The sequence below is a fragment of the Amia ocellicauda genome, chromosome 12 (genome assembly GCF_036373705.1).
Source record: "Amia ocellicauda isolate fAmiCal2 chromosome 12, fAmiCal2.hap1, whole genome shotgun sequence".
Lineage (NCBI taxonomy): Eukaryota > Metazoa > Chordata > Actinopteri > Amiiformes > Amiidae > Amia > Amia ocellicauda.
Genome location: NC_089861.1, coordinates 12,639,322 through 12,658,660, shown reverse-complemented (window position 1 = coordinate 12,658,660; position 19,339 = coordinate 12,639,322). Strand labels below are relative to the sequence as shown.

Below are 19,339 nucleotides of genomic sequence, written 5' to 3'. Positions count from 1 at the left end.
GAGGGCCGCGGAGGAAAAACAGCTGGTATTGAACATTTTTCTTCTAAACTCTCCCCAAAACACTGTCATACATCACACTGTATTTCCTTTCATTTCAATCCATATACTCGTTAGATAATAACTCAAACTGGCTGGATCAGGCACAGAGTTTCCTACCAAAAGAGTTCAGAGCGAACACAGTATGCCATAACATGCTCAGCTTCTTATTTTTCTTGAATTTGCTTTTCCTCTAGGCATGGGTAGATCTGTTTATGAAAAAGCACTGCGGTCCTTTCTCCTGTAACTCGTTACACAGAAAGGCCTTTTAATCAAACTATGCAAATGTTGGCCTTATCTATAATTAATTTACTTTGAAAACCCGAGGATAGCCTGGCCCCCATTCCCAATGAACTGTGATCTCCACTTTCCAAGTTTGTCTGCAGCACTTGTAGCCGTTAGGACTGGCAAACTGGGTTCCTCCCTTTCTAGGCTGGTGGCTTATCTGAATGGTTTATCTTGCCTACAGAAGCAGAACAAATGTTCCATACAGCCGAAGATGAAGGAAAGTAAGCGGCGATATAAATAAAAAGGGAATGACCTTTTCTCTCTGGCCTGCAGAGCGCTTTCAGATAGAAGGGATAAGGCATGTCCCTCCGTGCATTTCTTCACAAGCCCTGCGAATCAAATGGCATTTTTTTACTTTTATCTCGGCAGCCATCAGGTCTTTATAGCATTATTACTTTTAAAGCCGATGATGAGATTCACGAGAGAAGAGAACGTCCACTTACAAGAGGTCTTTAATGAATTTTAATCATGCTCTAATGAGGAAACTTACCTCAGTTCTGTGGAGTTTCATTGTTTCATTGAAAACAGTGGGGACATTAATGGAGCTCAATTACAATGCCCAGGGACACAGTCTTTAGTCATGACTGAAACAGAGCGATAAGCTGGTTTGCCCAATAAATCGATGCATAAGAAGGCTTTTAAAATGTTAATGTTTACAATAACTGGCAAAGCAAGAAAAAAAGTCTGCAAAATACTTATCTTTCATATGTTTAATGTCTAAGGTTTAACGCAGGGATATGTTTACAGCATAATTGCTAACTTATTAAATGTGTCTGAACAGTTTAAATGTGCTTTACAAAGCTCACAAAGCAACAAAGGTTAAGGCACATATTGATTGATTTTGGGTTCTTGCCTGTTGCAAAAGAGAATTAAAAATATTTGTAGTCCTTTTTTCTACAGGTTTGAAGAGTTTACCTACCTACCTACCTACCTACCTAAGATAAAATATAAGAATACAAGACAGATGACACAATCTAAAGAAAACATAGGCTACAGTTTGCATTATTGCTGGTGCACTCACAAAGACAGCCTTGATCTCACTGTGGCTGTATTCATCTTCAGTCAAAACACCATTTATACTAGTGAATGCAGATAGGGCAGTTTATGGGATTGCTGGTTACTAAGACTGACAAAAACAAAGAGAGTGCTTTAAGCTGAGAAATTATTTAACTCAGAGACCTTATGTAGGGACTTCTAGAGAACAAGACCTAGAGATCTGAAGAACAGCAACCAGCAGAGGAGTATGAGGAGCTGAGTGCCCTTCTCGTAACCTTCCTCAGAGTATCGTGTTTCTAAGTGTTGGACTGTTTTCAAGGGTTCTGTCATGTCCTGGGAATCCGGATCAAGTTGCAGCGACCTCAGCACACACACACACACACACACACACACACACACACACACACACACACACGGGGGCAGGAACTCTGGGAGTAAGTCGCTGTGAGTGTGTGCGCACGCCTTACAGAAAGACGCCCATTTTGGGGGGTTTGAGTGGCATGGCGTCCCTTGCCACAGCTGTGCCAGGCAGGGCAAATTAAACCGGCGAACATTCTCCAGAGAGGACCCAATACATGACAGGAGCCAAGAATTTCATTAAAGCAGGGGAGATGCGAACCTCTATTATGTATCTAATTACCCAGTTTAGACTCCCTAAGTATGCCATTTGCACTTGTTGCTTACACTGGCCAGGTCTCATATCCAGGCTTTCTGTTTCTGTTGGAATACAGACGTGGCCGAGCTCATGTAAAGGGAAAGCCACTTCAAAAACAAGCTATTTTCGTCATCTAGTGCCCACATCATGCCTTTCAGAGTTCCATATGTAATTAATATAACAAGTTTCTGTTGCCATGGAGAGCTACAGTGTTTTTTTGGTTGTTTATTTATCCAAGTCCTTCATATTTAGGACTCAATGGTCAAAATCAACATGCGGTCCAGATAAATAGATTTAAAGATACCTATTAAAACAGCACAATTTTGGCTCCCTGGGAACAGTGTTGGTCAGCAGTCTGCTCTCCAAATAGAACACTATGTTTTGGGATGATTGTTTTTATACATGTCCCTTTTTATACACCCCCCACATTGGCAACGCTTCAGTGCAGAATTCTTGGCTCCATCGCAGCTCTATTGGAAAGTGTTTAATGCACTCTAGCTGTGATGGAAATTGGTATGTAAGGAGAAGTTGTTATTGTTGTTGCTGTTGCTGTGTATATAAAGAAAAATAAATGTTTCATAGTTAAAAAATTAAAAAAGGGAAGCAATGTTTAGAGTTAATCCTAAACTCCAAGAAAATACAGTCAATACATGGGAAAACTTTGTATGTTTTTTATTTTGTAATTGCTTTATTATTCGATTTTATTAATATCAATGTAACCTGTCAAAAGTGTTCGTGTGATCTGTTTCCAAAGGTACATATTATCCACGGGGAGATCTACGGGATGTGTTTCTGCTTTTTAACGGTAGGTGGAGCTAAAAGCTACAAAACTGTTCAATTTGTAAAATCTGTGTCTCGTAGCTTCTGTTATGAGACAACGATTTTTGCACTGAGTGTCTTTTAATAAATTGAAATGTTATTTTTCCCATTCAGGACAAGTTCTTTTAGAATATTTGTGTCACCTGCTCCACAGCCACCTATGTGATACTTTACACTTAAGCTTTTGCATATGACAGAAAAATAACATATTTCTGGCATAACAGTGAAAATGTATCTATTCTTCTTTATGCCAAATGTCAAGAATGTGACTTTAAACACTGAAATAAAAATTAAAAAAGCTTACACTTGTACATTTTAGGAACATATTATGCATGTTTTGTATACATTATAAAACTAAATATAAACTACAACATGACATTGTTGTTTTATATAAAATATTCTCACACCCCCTAAAATATAGCAGCATCTTACATTGTCCTGATTAAAATAAATATAATGAATATAAATAATTTGTCCTTAATTTCAGAATGTGCATTTAAAAAAGTATATGGCATATGGGACACCACAAATTGTCTGCAAAGAGTCCACAGAGGGTGCATGGGTGCAAGGGACAGGCCAAACAGGAGGACGCGACACTCAAAGACCCTGCCTTGAAATGTAAATCGCAGATACTTCCAATAGCTATGATAGATTGGCACATGAAAACACGCATCTATCAAGTTGCCCTGTTAAATCGACTGGATGATGGAGCATTGTGTGAGCATCTTGAACCACAGTTCCTGATGGTAGCGATTCAGAAGTCTCAGATCCAAGAAGGGGTGGGACCCATCTTGGGCACCAGGAAGTATCTGTAATAAAAGCCCTTTTGGAGGGATGAGGGGGATGCTTTGCGAAACAGCGCAGAGATTGTCGGGCAGAGCATTGGACTGGGTCCTCCACTGACATCCACACCACGCCACTGAAGCAGGGTGGATGGATCCAAAACTGAAGAGAATAGCCAATGGAAATGATTTTGAGCTGCCAGTTGTCACTGGTGCCATGTTTCTAATTGAACATTTTTTGCAGAGAGAAGGGCTGTGTCAGAGACGCAGGTGAGGACAGTGACCATGGGAGGGCTCCACTGGAATAGCCTGGTGGGTCAGAGGGAGACCGCATGGGAGATATACTGATCGATAGCCATGGCAGGGCTTTTGGTCCTGCACCAGCTGAAGACACTGAGCCAGAGTGAGATCCCTTGGGAGAGAAAAAATATTCCCGAACTTACTGAAATCCTGGACTAAATAACAGGAGTTTAAATACTATGGCAATGCTTTACATACCTTTTCTGTGTTGCTACAGCTGGTTTACTTATTTTCATTTTGTTATTAACCATTTAGTTTTCCAGATAAGTCATCTGAGAAAAAAAATGAATTCACAATGACAATCTGTCCAAGAGACTCTTACTGCAACATTTCAAAGCATATAAAACAAATCTCTTTGAAAACAAAATTAGCAAGAGCAAAAGTGATTTATTCCTACACCTGAAAACATCCTCAGATAAAAGGCTCTCTAATTTGAATTTCTTTTGTAACTAATTCCAGTAATTTGCTGCAGCAGACAAAAACAAATGATTACTAAGAAGGATAGGTACAAAAATGGGTTGCTCCAAAGATAAATTGGAGGGTTGATCATAAAGCAGTTGGTGCATATGTGTATCCCATGAAGCAACTGAGAAGATTATACTCAGATAGTGGTCATACAAGTTTCCCCATAGCCCATCAGGAAATTGGGAAAGAGACACATCTGTTGCGTTGTTATATCTTTTCTTTTTTTGACATATCATCTCAATGCAATGTGATGACTTGCACTAAGACAGGAAGGGGGTAACACAGCAGACACACATCCTCCACAGTGTGCACTGTATGAGTCCACAGTGCAAGCAGCAGTGAGATAGCTTCATAGAGAGGACTGATGCAGCTCCAAATGATAAACCAGTAAATCACATGGTCGTCTGACAGCTGACCCTTAGCAATCCATTGCAGTGGACTCAGCCCACAGTGTGCTGCCTCTTGGGGATTCATGGTCAAAGTTAGTTATGAAATAGCCAGGGATGTCTATAAGTCCTAACCTATTATTTGACGTTGTTTTATTTGATTGGACTTTAGGCTGACATCAACAATGTTACTTGTTTCCCACCTTGGTTTATCGATGGCAACTTCTATTTGAACTGCAGGCCAGAGAGCTGTATTTATTTATGTATTCATATTTACTCCCCTTTGTTCTTGGATCAGCACATGGTTCATTTGTGAACTAATGGCATGTAACAGCTACCTCTCTTAAAGTGGCCACACAATGGGATGCAGAACCTCTCACATGCTGAGCTGATTTTCTCATGTTCAGACATATGGGATATATATTAGTCTGTAATCCATGTATTTATTATAGGTTGAACATATCAGGTGGGGTTAATTTCTACAATATACAATATACAATATAATATCATTTCTACATTTAAAATGAATATATGGTTTATAGACTAAAGTATATTTAAATATATATCCCACATATATAGAGAGAGAGAATATACAGAAAAGGGACAATTGTGGCATATGAAAAAATATGGATAACACATGTTATCTTATATTTTACTTATTCCATATGGAAATAGCCTTCAGTAGCAAGTAAATCATTATTTTTAAAAGTATCAAGTTGTAAAAGTATGCATCGTAACCATCTTATCAATGTCAACTTGCTGAAATAGATCATTACATTTTCCCTGCCACAGCACCTGTACAATACAGTGCCTGCAAGGTGCTGAGAGAACATTGACCCTCAGAGCATCACCCAGCTCTAGTGCAACCCTTGCATTCATGTTTACAGAAGTATCTTATTCTGCTGGAAAGTGTCAAGTGCTGCTGTCATCTCTTTGAAATTCATCTGACAAAGTACTCTTCAAAAAATATATACAAAGATATCTAAGGCAAAGGAGAAAAAAATGTAGTCACTCCTTTGAGCTGTGAGGGATCAACATGTGAGGCCAGTGCAGGGGTCTGGCTCTTGTGGCATCTTACCTACTCTGGGCCCTTTGTTTGTCTTTTGCCAAATTGCGCAAATGCACATTTTCATCTTTCCGTCTATTTCAACTCATGATTTAAATATACACTTTGCAAAAACAGAGCATAGGTCCACATTAACATTCCACCAGGAGACAGGAATTTGATACATGCAATTAATAATTTCACCATAGTGACTAATTGCTGTTTTGGATATAAAATCATATACTAAAATCAAAATCTTACTGGCAGCTGGAGTTGTGTCATGTTGCACTACTGTAAAATCTGAAATGAATTGGCAGTGCTTCAATTTGCATCTTTTTAAATTATACACACATTTCTGGCCTGTTTTATCACTGTTTTAATTATTGCAGCCCATTTCACAAAAACATTTAGTGTTGGGACAAATAGAGCTGGTCAGGATTTGAACCTATAATCTTCCACATTAGAAATTAGTGTCATACCTACTGAACCTATATACCGCATTGTGGCACTGTGGCACCAGGGCAGGTATTAACATGTTTTTGGTGATTTCAACATTTCTGCATACCTTAAACTGCATTGATGATTTTAATATTTAAGTTTCATGTCCAAAGGGAAAATGCACCATGTTATGAAAGACAGCTTGACATATCATAACATTACTAATTTATACAATGTGTTTTACATCGTAGGTATTTGTTCTTTGTGATCACTTAAATTAATTAAATTTAGTAAAACTCTTGCTTATTTGATTGGAATGAAATGTGTCCATGTATTTAGAAAGTGGTGAACTAAGGATAACTTTTAAAACAAGTTTTACATGTATTGGACTACAGTAGGACACTGCTGCCTTAAATAATTCAGCTGTCATATATCTGAGGTGTGGTCACATCTAAGTTGAATGAAAACACTGTGATTTCAATGCCACAGTTGTTAAAAAATACATCGGCTTCTACATAACCTTGTAGACTAGTTTCAAATGTGCTGCAAATGTGATATATATGACTCTGCAGTGTTGGCTGTGTTGGCTTGCTCTGTCCTTCGCTGTAATTAATCCTTTCCTGGCTGCTAGTGTGCTTGTGATGATTACGCCACTCCCTGACTAATTTCCGTGGCAGCATTATCTGCAACCAAAGTACAGCAAGTCCAGCTCATCCCCCTAGATTAGAAACAGCATCTTCCATTGCACTGAACCTCGACATTCTCCCTGTCACATGCACAGTAAACAGGACATTGCAAAACCACAGCAGTCCTCATCCTCTTGGGATATATTTCTGCAATAAGAAATATTTCACACGTCTATTTCAATATGAACCTGTCCAACAACTGTTGAAACCTTCTGCAAATAACATATACTATATAATATAAGAGACTGAACTGCCCCAATCAGTGTTCTGCTACATTTAACATTTTCTCCTTTTCAATTATGTAACATTTTTGTTTGGATGTATTTATTTGCTTCTCTGTATCTTTTTGTTATTATTATGTATGTATATATGTATGTAATTAGCAGGTTCCCTTATCCAGGACAATTTACAGTTAACACAAGAAGCATTTTAAAGCATTAGAAAAGTGTAGTAATACAATCAACACAAATTAAAATTTAAAGCATTCCAGTTGTCACCATCAATACAACATACAATAAGGATAGATTCTAGTTCAATGAGGTAACAAGTTCAGATATAACACATGTTGAGTCTTAGCTATGGCTAAAGGGAGGAGGGGCAATATTGCGAAATTGCAGTAAAACAATAGAAACACTAATGATACATAAGTACTTGGCAGCATAAATAAGCACCTTTTTAGCCCTAATGACTGAGTTAGTGTATATTGAATAAAATGCTTTCTCTTAGTTGATAATGTCCAGGCACGTTGGAAGCTCACATTTTCTACATCTTTCTAATAATTTACACTTCTGAATCCTACTTGTTCTCTTCCTTTTTGCGGAGTCCAGGGTGTCTAGAAGGTGATTTGTTTGGCCCTATTATTTGTATATATTTATTTTACATTTCACACATCTACTAACTTTCTTCCCTTTCTGGAATCTCGAACCTTACAAGCTGCACAATTATGGTTGTTCTGGAATAGAAACAAATGGTCTTCTCAATGAATTATCTCCTGGATTAGTTAAATGTCTTTCTTTCCATTAACTCCCTCCTTAGTGGTCATCAGCACGGCTGTAACTCCTAACATGATGTATCCTGACATGTTGTATGTTCTCTGTCCTCTGGCTTTAAATCTATTGCACAGATTAGTGGTTTTCAACCCTGTTCCTGGATTACCCCTGTGTATGCAGGTTTTGTGTTCCAGCTTTCCAGTTACACACTTAATTACCTAATTGAATGCTTCATTTAATTAAATTGCTCAACTGGACATTTAGCAGTACTGTCAGTTGTTATACTATGTGTGATCATTCAGGTAAGGAATTATTTAAATAACAGATTTCAGCCTGTTACCAGACGAAAACCAGAAGACACAGGAGTACACTAGCAACAGGGCTGAAACCCACTGGCATACATAGCTGAAATATGTTGCTTGCATAAATATTCAACCCCTGTGCTGTGGAAGCTCCCAGTTTGCACAGACGAAAGAAATTGTCCTAACGTGGGCACAATTACCTTACCATCTGCCTCCTTCAATTTTTCTTACTAATATTTTGCAACATTAAACCACATGTCAATTTACAAGAATTGATTTTGAATGTCAGTGATTTAAAACAAAATATTGAACAGAACAAAATGTCAGTGTACCATTTGTAATTCAGTAATACGAGAGCATTGATCAGGGGTCTGAATACTTTTGCAAGGCACTGTATGTGATACCACAGGTTTTATACCCAGATCCAAAAGTGAACCTGTCCTGATTAAGCAAATAATTGCTCCTATTGAATCAATCAGAGCTAAGCTGAAATTACCAGAAGTACCTCAAAGGCTCTTAAAGACCAACGTTGTAGACCCATGTCCAAAGTTATCTTAAAATGTAGGACAGAGGTGTCCAACCAAGCTGTCAATTCCTTACGTGAACTTATTACTGACATGTGGCAATAATTCAAGATTGCTGTGACCTTTAGATACTGAGAGAAGATACCTATTGAAACTAAAGAGCTTGGGCTTCTCAAGACATGGGTTGGAGACCACTGCACCAGGTTCGGTTGTTTAAAACAAACATAGACCAGTCAATAAATTATTAATTGTAGGTTGGTTCAGAAACCATGATAGTATGCAGTGGAATTGGCAAACCCTGGAATGGAGGCAGATGGTCCCTTGCAAATAAATGATTGGTTCCCACAACCTGCTGGATTGCTCTTGATTGCATGATTGCACTTGCAACAGCCTAACATTCCTCTTTCTCCAGCACCCCCACAATGTGCCATACTGTGTAAAATGTTCTTCTACCCCAGCTATTGATTACATAATTTAATTAATAATTTCCTCAGTTGAACCAGTTAATTCTCTTCTTCCAGGAGCTCTGTTTAAGACCATCCTTTGTCCAAGCTCTCCAACATCTCATCCTCACTTGTACAGTGAGGGAAAAAAGTATTTGATCCCCTGCTGATTTTGTACGTTTGCCCACTGACAAAGAAATGATCAGTCTATAATTTTAATGGTAGGTGTATTTTAACAGTGAGCGACAGAATAACAATAAAACAATCCAGAAAAACAAATTTCAAAAAAGTTATAAATTGATTTGCATGTTAATGAGGGAAATAAGTATTTGATCCCTTATCAATCAGCAAGATTACTGGCTCCCAGGTGTCTTTTATACAGGTAACGAGCTGAGATTAGGAGCACTCTCTTAAAGGGAGTGCCCCTAATCTCAGCTCGTTACCTGTATAAAAGACACCTGTCCACAGAAGCAATCAATCAATCAGATTGCAAACTCTCCACCATGGCCAAGACCAAAGAGCTGCCCAAGGATGCCAGGGACAAGATTGTAGACCTACACAATGCTGGAATGGGTTACAAGACCATCACCAAGCAGCTTGGTGAGAAGGTGACAACAGTTGGTACGATTATTCGCAAATGGAAGAAACTGTGAGCCCCCCTCGGTCTGGGGCTCCATGCAAGATCTCGCCTCGTGGAGTTTCAATGATCATGAGAACGGTGAGGAATCAGCCCAGAACTACCAGCTGGGACCATAGTCACCAAGAAAACAATTGGTAACACACTACGCTGTGAAGGACTGAAATCCTGCAGCGCCCGCAAGGTCCCCCCGCTCAAGAAAGCACATGTACAGGCCCGTCTGAAGTTTGCCAATGAACATCTGAATGATTCAGAGGAGAACTGGGTGAAAGTGTTGTGGTCAGATGAGACCAAAATCGAGCTCTTTGGCATCAACTCAACTCGCCGTGTTTGGAGGAGGAGGAATGACCCCAAGAACACCATCCCCACCGTCAAACATGGAGGTGGAAACATTATGCTTTGGGGGTGTTTTTCTGCTAAGGGGACAGGACAACTGCACCGCATCAAAGGGACGATGGACGGGGCCATGTACCGTCAAATCTTGGGTGAGAACCTCCTTCCCTCAGCCAGGGCATTGAAAATGGGTCGTGGATGGGTATTCCAGCATGACAATGACCCAAAACACACAGCCAAGGCAACAAAGGAGTGGCTCAAGAAGAAGCACATTATGGTCCTGGAGTGGCCTAGCCAGTCTCCAGACCTTAATCCCATAGAAAATCTGTGGAGGGAGCTGAAGGTTCGAGTTGCCAAACGTCAGCCTCGAAACCTTAATGACTTGGAGAGGATCTGCAAAGAGGAGTGGGACAAAATCCCTCCTGAGATGTGTGCAAACCTGGTGGCCAACTACAAGAAACGTCTGACCTCTGTGATTGCCAACAAGGGTTTTGCCACCAAGTACTAAGTCGAAGGTGTCAAATACTTATTTCCCTCATTAACATGCAAATCAATTTATAACTTTTTTTGAAATGCGTTTTTCTGGATTGGTTTGTTGTTATTCGGTCTCTCACTGTTAAAATACACCTACCATTAAAATTATAGACTGATCATTTCTTTGTCAGTGGGCAAACGTACAAAATCAGCAGGGGATCAAATACTTTTTTCCCCCACTGTACATGACTATTGTCCAAATGTGTATTTTTCATTGACAGTGCATAAATAAAAATGGAACATTTATGATATTGTTTTTACAAAGAATCCCATAAATGCAGAAATATGAGATGTGATGCATGTCATTGCAATATCTTTCCCAAGAAGAGAGGGTAATCTCTTTTCTATATTTGCTTCAGTTGATTCTAAAGCCTGAACTGAAATGTCGTTTTCTTAGATATATGAATCACATTTCACTGTCAACAGTGAATATGAACACAGCAGGAAACATGAGTGTTCCCAGCAGCCCCCCGATCAGCAAAATTGACTGAACTCATTTGTCCTCCAAAATGCCATATGCAATTTAAAGGCATATCAAAACTATTTTAACACCCCATAGACATTTAACAAAGAGACAATGCATGTGTATAACAGTTGGTTTCGGCAATGATTTTACAAATGGTTGTGCTACAGGTTCTGAAACTGTTTTTGCCAAAATGTCAACATTTTTGTACATTTAATATGTTATCCAGTCAGGTTTTGGAATGTATTTTAAACTAACAAAAATAAGAGTCAAAGTTTATATCTGGTGAGAGTGTTCTCGTGTGTGTACTCAGTGATTTATATTCCTATTTTGGGGGGAGGCAGCAAGGGAATAGTTGTACTGTTTTTTTTACAGTGATACTGTGCTACAACTGTAAAAATATTCCCTTGCTGCCTTACAGTTAGTATATCATAATGAACAGAAGCAACACACGTCCCAATCAGCCACTAAACAAGACATCACAATCTAGGTTTCTCTAATATAATTCTGTTAGCACAATTAATTGCTTTCTGATCACCCATCCCCCACAGCACTCATGTGTGCTGTTTATAATCTACAAAAACAATATGTACCTATGTACAAGAGCCAATCAAAACTTTAATCCATCCACCAAACACAAATTTAAACCATACACAATGTAAACACTGTACTTTGCATAAGACATAAGAATCACCTGTCAAACAAAAAGCCACCATCAAGAATTGGAATTGGAATTTCTGATTGGTGGAATGATCAAAGTTTTTATTTTAATCATACCTAGGTCCATATAAGTGTAAAGCCATGCTCTTTACAGCCTGTTCTTGAGGGCTATCATCCAACAAGTTTTATAGGTCTATTTAAATCATCTCCTGTATTAGACAAAGAGGTTGAATTGGTTTCTTGACCATATCAATTAACTAATTAACAGTTCAAGTGAACTGCAATAAACAACATTCCCAGCGCCCAATGCCTGGATTTGAAGAACAATGTGGTGTAGAGGAGAAGACAGAGAAATGTGTCACCTTATATCACTCATAATATGTTCTGTATTGGGCTGCTTTAAACAAATACAGAGACACCCAGATTCATGTCTGTTTTGACATAAATAGTTGTTTTGGTCAGACAATAAAGTGATAATGAGGACTTACAGAATGGAGAATGAACATTGCTTAATCAATTGCTTCAGTGAATCATGTGTGGGGTTTTGGAAAACATTTGTCATTATTAAGGAGATAGGATAATGCGATCCAAGGTTTTCAGCTACTAATAAATTCTGAGGCCAAAGAACAGACTGTGCTAGTATGGCACAAGACCGATTGAAGAAAATGACAAAATGATTTACAACACATTGTATTATAACAAGGCCCCACACTTCGGTGCATCTGCAAGCCCGGCAGGTTGCCTAAAAAGCTGCCAAACAGCTGGGATCTAGTGTAACTTGTTCTGATGAAAAATGTAATCCATGTCTGTAAAGCAAGCAGCTCTAAAACAATGAACAGCAGTACTTCACAGAAATAATTATAAGTGGCCCCACTTTTCATCAGCTTCAGGCTACATTATTTAGTGCTTTGTGTTATAAGTACAACAAATCAGACTTAAAACAGTTTAATTTTCAACAAGGAAGACAAGATTATCTAGAGGACTCAAGAGGGTCAACCTCGACCTCAACTCTTATAGGAGGGTGTAACTGGAAAACTGGATTACGGATTTTAGAATGAATGGTGTTTGAGTGTTTGAAATTATTCATAAGGAGAAATTATCAAGAACTATTAAAAACAAGATGAGCATGACAGGCCAGTGGGCTTCTAAGCATTCACAAGCTTTCTTATAGTTTTACAATATTGGGAATATTCACAATAGCATTAAATGAATAATGGAAAACAGAAGGGAAATACTGCTGTTTTAATATCATACTCTGACTTTAAAAAGTCATGTTAGTGCCCAGTGCCTCACTGTATTGCAGAAGTATTTGGCTAAACCTCACCTTCAGAAAGACTGCAACTCCAAACTAAGAACTTGTCCCTGTTTATATGGAGTGAATCAGTGACAGTGTAACAACTATACTATACTATGAACATCAGCCTAACATAATTGTACACCTATCCAACAATGCAAGGTTCAAGTACTTCAAGAATGATGAGACATATTCGCACATAGATGCAAGTTGCATGTAGTTTGGATTAATAGATGATCAGCATCATACACCAGGAAATAACTGACAGGTGAAGAAATGGACAAGCATTGCAAAGCTTGACTAAAGTTCATGTCCAAGCCATTTTACAAAATGCATACAATGCAATACAGTTTGAAAGCATTCGCGTAGCAGAAATGGGTTCACGTAATACATGTGATTGTTATTTTATTGACTGTATTAAATTAAAAAAAGCTTGACCCATGCGGGAAGGACAATCAAGCCTACAAACCACGTGATGACGAGCCTCCATTATATCCAGAAGTCAATTATAATTACCAATCACGAGGGGCTCAATGCTTTTACTGTGGGACGTATATTCACACAATACACAAAAACAAACATAATATATTGTTTAAAATAAAGGTAAATAGCCGGTTTTAGGACCCTGCTGCAATGACGTAAATGACGTTAAGATGGCCAGGTGTGCGGATCATTGAGGAGGGAGCCTGACTGTGACTTTGGGTCCAGTCTGGTCTGGACCTGTATGGGATACTGCGTAAGAAAGGTGGGGCCTACTGTTCTAGTTGCCTTTGTCTTTTGTTATTTTATTTGCATTTTAGCACTTTTGCTTCAGTTTAAAAGCATATCCTTTGTGGGTTGCAGACTGATTTTGTGTTGCGCGAATACAAACTTTACACTACGCTTTTGCATTTCACCTGCACTAGCATGAATGCACGGCTGTCGCACCCTGGGCAGCTTGGTAGGATTTTATTCATACATGTGAAAATATACTTTGCACAATCATGATTGTTTCCTTCTCTATTTTGAAAAAGCAACGCCCAAGAACTCCAGATAGTGTTTAAATCAAACCTGCTGATTTCAAGTGTTCTTGGTGCTTTGATGCGATTATAATTTACAACAGTTTATATAAAAAAAAAGGCTGCAGTTTCAACACGTTATGTTAATTGCGCACTTTCTCGCTGCACCACTTCTAGCTTTGACAAACGTTGACACCATTACTTCTATATCGTTATTGTTAATATTATGAATGTTGTTTTTGCATTTTTCTTATTGAATTAATGATATGCCCGCATAGTCAATACGGTAATGCGTGTTAGGGTTTAAAGAGGATGCAATGTTATTGTTGCATTGGGTACTAAATATCAGATATTCATTGAAAACTGCAAAAGGCTCTTTGCTTGTTTTAAGAAGGTTTGACACTTGACAATTAATGGTGAATTGGCGCTACTCTAATTGCATTACAGCATCTGCATTGCTATGTCATCATATGGCAGCAGCGCCTCCCAATACTTAATCTGCGCACTTCTTTTCTGTCTTTCTGGGCGAGTCAAGATGACCGTCTACCATCCGTACAGTTACTGCGAGAGCCGATATTAAAACACACCCCAAGCTTTGAGAGAGGGGGAGGGAGACGCACACTACATGAAGTTTTGGAGCAATAAACAGACAGCGAGCTGAAGGTTTTACTTCCTAGTGCTGCAGCGTGGATAGATAGGTTGCGTTCGTCTTGCGCAGATTTCCGCACGTCTGCGCCGCTCCGCCAATGGGATCGCCGGGACCCTGCAGAACTGCGGACGTCTGCGCTGCAGGAGTGACGGCCATTCAGCGAGTTTCGGAGCGACCCCGCGGAGGGGAGTCTGGGCACCGCGTCGGCGGCGAGGAACAAGCCGCGGCAAGCAGGGACGGCAGGGCGAACTCGGGGCGGAGGGACGCAATAATGCGCAACTACCATCCCGTCGCAGGCTAGAGCCCCCAAAAGCTTGAGTGCTGCACAGGGAGGACGAGGCGGGTACCGTTTGTCTCCCCTCCGCACCTCACTCCGCGGTCGGCGGTTTCTCTCGGCGCTGGAAGTTGGGTCTGCGGAGATGTCCGCCTCGCACGCCGGCGACGAGCAGAGATGGGCGCCCACACACGTCCAGGTGACCGTGCTGCGGGCCAGGGGGCTGAGGGCGAAAGGCAAGCACGGCACCAGCGACGTGTACACCATCATCCAGGTGGGGAAGGAGAAATTCTCCACGTCCGTGGCGGAGAAGACCACCTCTCCGGAGTGGAAGGAGGAGTGCTCCTTCGAGCTGCTGCCCGGGGTGTTGGAGGCTGGGGGACGGAGCGCGTATCCCCCCGGGAGCAGCGACCTGGTGCTCACCGTGATGCACCGGGCTTTGATCGGGCTGGACGTGTTCCTGGGGCACGCCGATATCCCCTTGGATAAAGTTTTCCAGGAGAGGATACCCCTGAGAAACGAGTAGGTTTGTTTTTCTGTTCTCTTTAACTTGGCAGTTAACTTACACGAACTGTTAAATGGTGTGTTTTTAAATCGTGCACAGCTCACGATGTGTCTGGTGTGATAACGTTACCTCACAGGGTTGCAGCCACTGTTAATCCGCGACAGGACCGGTTATGTTAAAGACGGTCATATTTAAGGATATGCATGCTTTTTAGTACGGCGATGGCTCTTGTAACCCCAATATCTGTGCTGCTGACTGCACACAGGACGTGTAAATGCAGTGACGGGTTATTTTGGTGACCCTCTGTGCAGATGAAGTGAATGCACAGTGACAACATGCTTACTCGTATGTAGCTGCACTGGTTTCTCCCTCCTGAGACCGTTGCGGTCCTGTGTCACATGAGTGTAGGCATTTGTGTCATCACAAACCCAGATCACTGTAGATCAGTCTGGCTCAACCTTTTCACAGCTGCTGCGGTCACTTTATTGAATCCTATACATCTGGATCTACTGTGCTGTCAGATTTCAGATTCTGTTCATATTCTGTTGGTAAAGTAATGGCTTAAGTTTTTTGTTTTGTTTGATCTGTTTAAGGCCTAGTTGGGATGTGATCTAAAAACAAATCAGACTTGATTAAAATATTACAGATGTTGGACTTTATTATGGGTCATGCCTCCACACCTCAGCACAGGCACTACTGTGATCGAAAAGGCGTTGCTCAGGAAGGATGCTTTGACCTTTGAAATAGTGTGCCCTTTGTTGTCAAAGTAATCTGGGCTATGTCCTTGCAGTGGAATTCATAGGAGTGTTGAAACCAACTCAGAAATACCATTTAATACCATCCTAATAAGGTGTGATATGGCTGTAAAGGCAAATCAAATCGGTTATTGATCTGTTTGGCTTCTGCAGCACTTGCAGTTAAGTCTCTGCCTTACTGTAAGGAGATATTCAATGTAATTAGCTTGCCTGTCATCATGATTTCATGATGGTGATCCTGTAATGCAGTTTATAATTTTCAGGATATGCCAAGCTGAGCACTGGATAGGCCTGAGCTAGAAGCCTGCCCCACACTTCAACCAACTGGTATGACCCAGCAAAAAATTGCAATCATAAATGAGAGCGCCCACCCTTTGCAGTTGAAAGAACATTGATCAATGAGGCCGTTTGGTTGGTTTTCACATTCTTTTTAATAATCAATCCTACCATTGCATCCAGTATTTTATGATGGGAACTGAGGGAATGAGCTGCCAATGTAAACAAGCACCCTTTTTTCATTTTTATACATCTACTTTTCTTACTGATGAGTGTAAAGTTGTCCCTGACCCCTCATTGTTCTCCGTTCAAGGCCCAGGAGGTTCAGTATCTTTAAATGGTCTCAGTATCCATTCCTTTGAAACTGGGAGGTACTGTAGAAGCTCTTCTGTGAAGTGTCTCTAGGGCAGTATTGTTTGTTTCAAAGGTCGTTTTTGAGGTCTTGTTATACAATGCACTAATTTTAACGTTACATTCTTTTGATTTTTAATTATACACATTTCTCTACATTTAAGCATTTAATTAACCTTGGCAGTCAAGATGAAATCTGATGGTTTTTCTCCAAGATTTGTTTCCTCATGTTCAGCACCATCCATCTATTATTTAATATAGATTGGACAAACCCCTGGCAAAAGCAAAGCACCTTTTATAAAGGTGCTTTGCTTTTACCAGAGGTTTGCCCAATCTTGAGTTGTCAAAATCTTAATGTTTCCAATGCTGTTGCTTCACTCTTAACTAGCCTCCCAACTCTACTGACACTTACACAATTAATTATTAACTACCTTATTAATTATACCATTGGTATAGATCATTTTGTAAATGAGAAGCAGCAGTGGGCCTGGACGAGATCCCTGTTGCGATGCACTAATCTCATCCCAGCTCTAGTACCCTTTCTAAACTGGAACTAGTTTGTTAATCCAAATGCTTATTCTACTTTGCAATCTTGCATCTTCTAACTTGAGAATTTGTATTTTCTGTGGAATGTTCTCAAATGATTTCTGTGTAAATCATATTTCGTTGTAAGAAATCCTAATATTTTGATAAACGGAACATGATTTTAGAAAACTCAGACGTTCTGTCCCCTAAAATACTTTAATCAAATAGATAAATCCTTCAAGTTGTTAATGGTTCTGTAACTTTTTCACTGTTAGTGTTTTGATTTGTGTACCTGGCTCAGTTTTGTCCCCTTTAGGGATGCACATTACATTTTCAATTTTACAATTAGTTGGTACAGCCTGCCTTAATTAATTTGGGCTGGTATTTTGATTTCCATAGTGAATAGTTGGCAAATAGAAATACCGCCAGACTCTTGTGGTTGGCTTGTTTTAAGTGCTCCTATCCCTTATAATGGACTTTCTTAGTCAAGATTTTGCAATGCAAAAGGTTCCTTCTTGAAATTGAAGCAAAGCTTAAGTTTCTCATTTAGAAAATGCATTATTTTTACGTTGATGTTTTTTTTTGTCTGTTCCAAGATCCTGTGTTTTGGGGAACCAATATAAATCTAAATTTAGCCATTAACAATTAGCTTATGTGGAGGCACCTTCTGGATGTGAAAGCTATCGTGCAGACCTTGTAACTGTCAATACTTTTGCAACCTGGGTGAAAATATAAGGGTCTCGCATGAACTTCAGAGGCTGTGAAAGCAAGTAGCTCGGCACTTAAGTAAACCATATTTTATTCAAGAAGGGTAGCAGTAAAGCATTTAATGTATAACACGCCTAACTTAAGTGCATTATGACAAGCTACTAATACTGTAATGGCTCTTGCAGTATTGTGCAGCATTCTAGTCCCTGGCATCTGCTGCAATCTTAATGGTTCACCTTGAGCTAATAGTCTGACATCAGTTCAGCTCAGTTGCTTAAAATGGTTTCCAGTTTCCTCTGCACCACAAAGAGAACTTGGTATGTAAAAACTGATGCTCCTTCGACCTCAGGGCAGAAGTTTAAAAAAAATATTAAAAGATTCGCTCATATGATGCATCATAGGTTTATGCCTTCCTCTTTTCTCCTTATCTCTGCTGTTGTGGTCCCAGGGGGGAGCAGTTTATAAGTAACCTCACCCTGCAAGCTGCTGCAGATTCCACGGGCTGTATTGATTGGAAAACTTTGCTTATCTTCATTATTATCCAGTGAGCAAGACATCTCCTTTGTTTGTGTCGCTCCTTCTCTTAATGGAGCTACAGAACACTTTGAGAAGGCCTCTGAAGTTGGAAAGAATAGTTGTGTATTTGATCTAATCAGACAACCCCTGAAACTGTCAGGTATATTTTCATTGTGGTATATAGTTGCTCTAGGCTACTCCTTATACTCTGCTAATCTTCACAAATCTTTTGACTCATTTCGACTGGAATGTTGCAGTGGTGTGCAATGTTGAAAAGCTGCTGCAGGGCCCATGTCAGTGAGTATTCTAGAAATAATAGGTGACTTGGCCAACACCCAGAAGGCTGGGATGAATTGTCTTTTTCACCTTCAATTTTACAATAGTGCAGTCATTAATTGACCTGCTACTTTAATATTTATGATCATAATTTAATTTAACATTCACACATAGATGTTGTCTAACACATTTACTGTTCCTAGCACAGTGGCAGTTGGCTAATTTTGGTAATAGTTCAGCTTTTATTGGGTAGAACACCCACCTTTCCCTAACATACTGTCTAAATGTCATCATAAGGCAAAAGGATAATTCTTTGGAGTTTTTGATATGGTTTTCTAATAGGCCTGTGTGTAATGTATAGTTAGGCTTTTTGAAAAGCAGTATCAAGATTAACAGATTAAAAGATCTGAACTGAAACCGATGCACTCTAA

The 19,339-nt window shown here is 39.8% G+C and overlaps 1 protein-coding gene across 3 annotated transcripts in view; it reads left to right on the top strand.

Moving 5' to 3' along the window:
- Positions 1-14,652: 14,652 nt before the first annotated feature.
- Positions 14,653-19,339, top strand: part of rab11fip5a (RAB11 family interacting protein 5a (class I)) — a 64,003-nt gene continuing 59,316 nt past the window's right edge. Inside the window, exon 1 of one of the 3 annotated variants that reach the window (XM_066718358.1) lies at positions 14,653-15,518. In XM_066718358.1, coding sequence (XP_066574455.1) covers positions 15,142-15,518 — 377 coding nt within the window. In that variant the 5' untranslated portion in view covers positions 14,653-15,141. The remainder of the gene's footprint in view (positions 15,519-19,339) is intronic. The other 2 variants (XM_066718359.1, XM_066718362.1) reach the window with 2 other exon arrangements.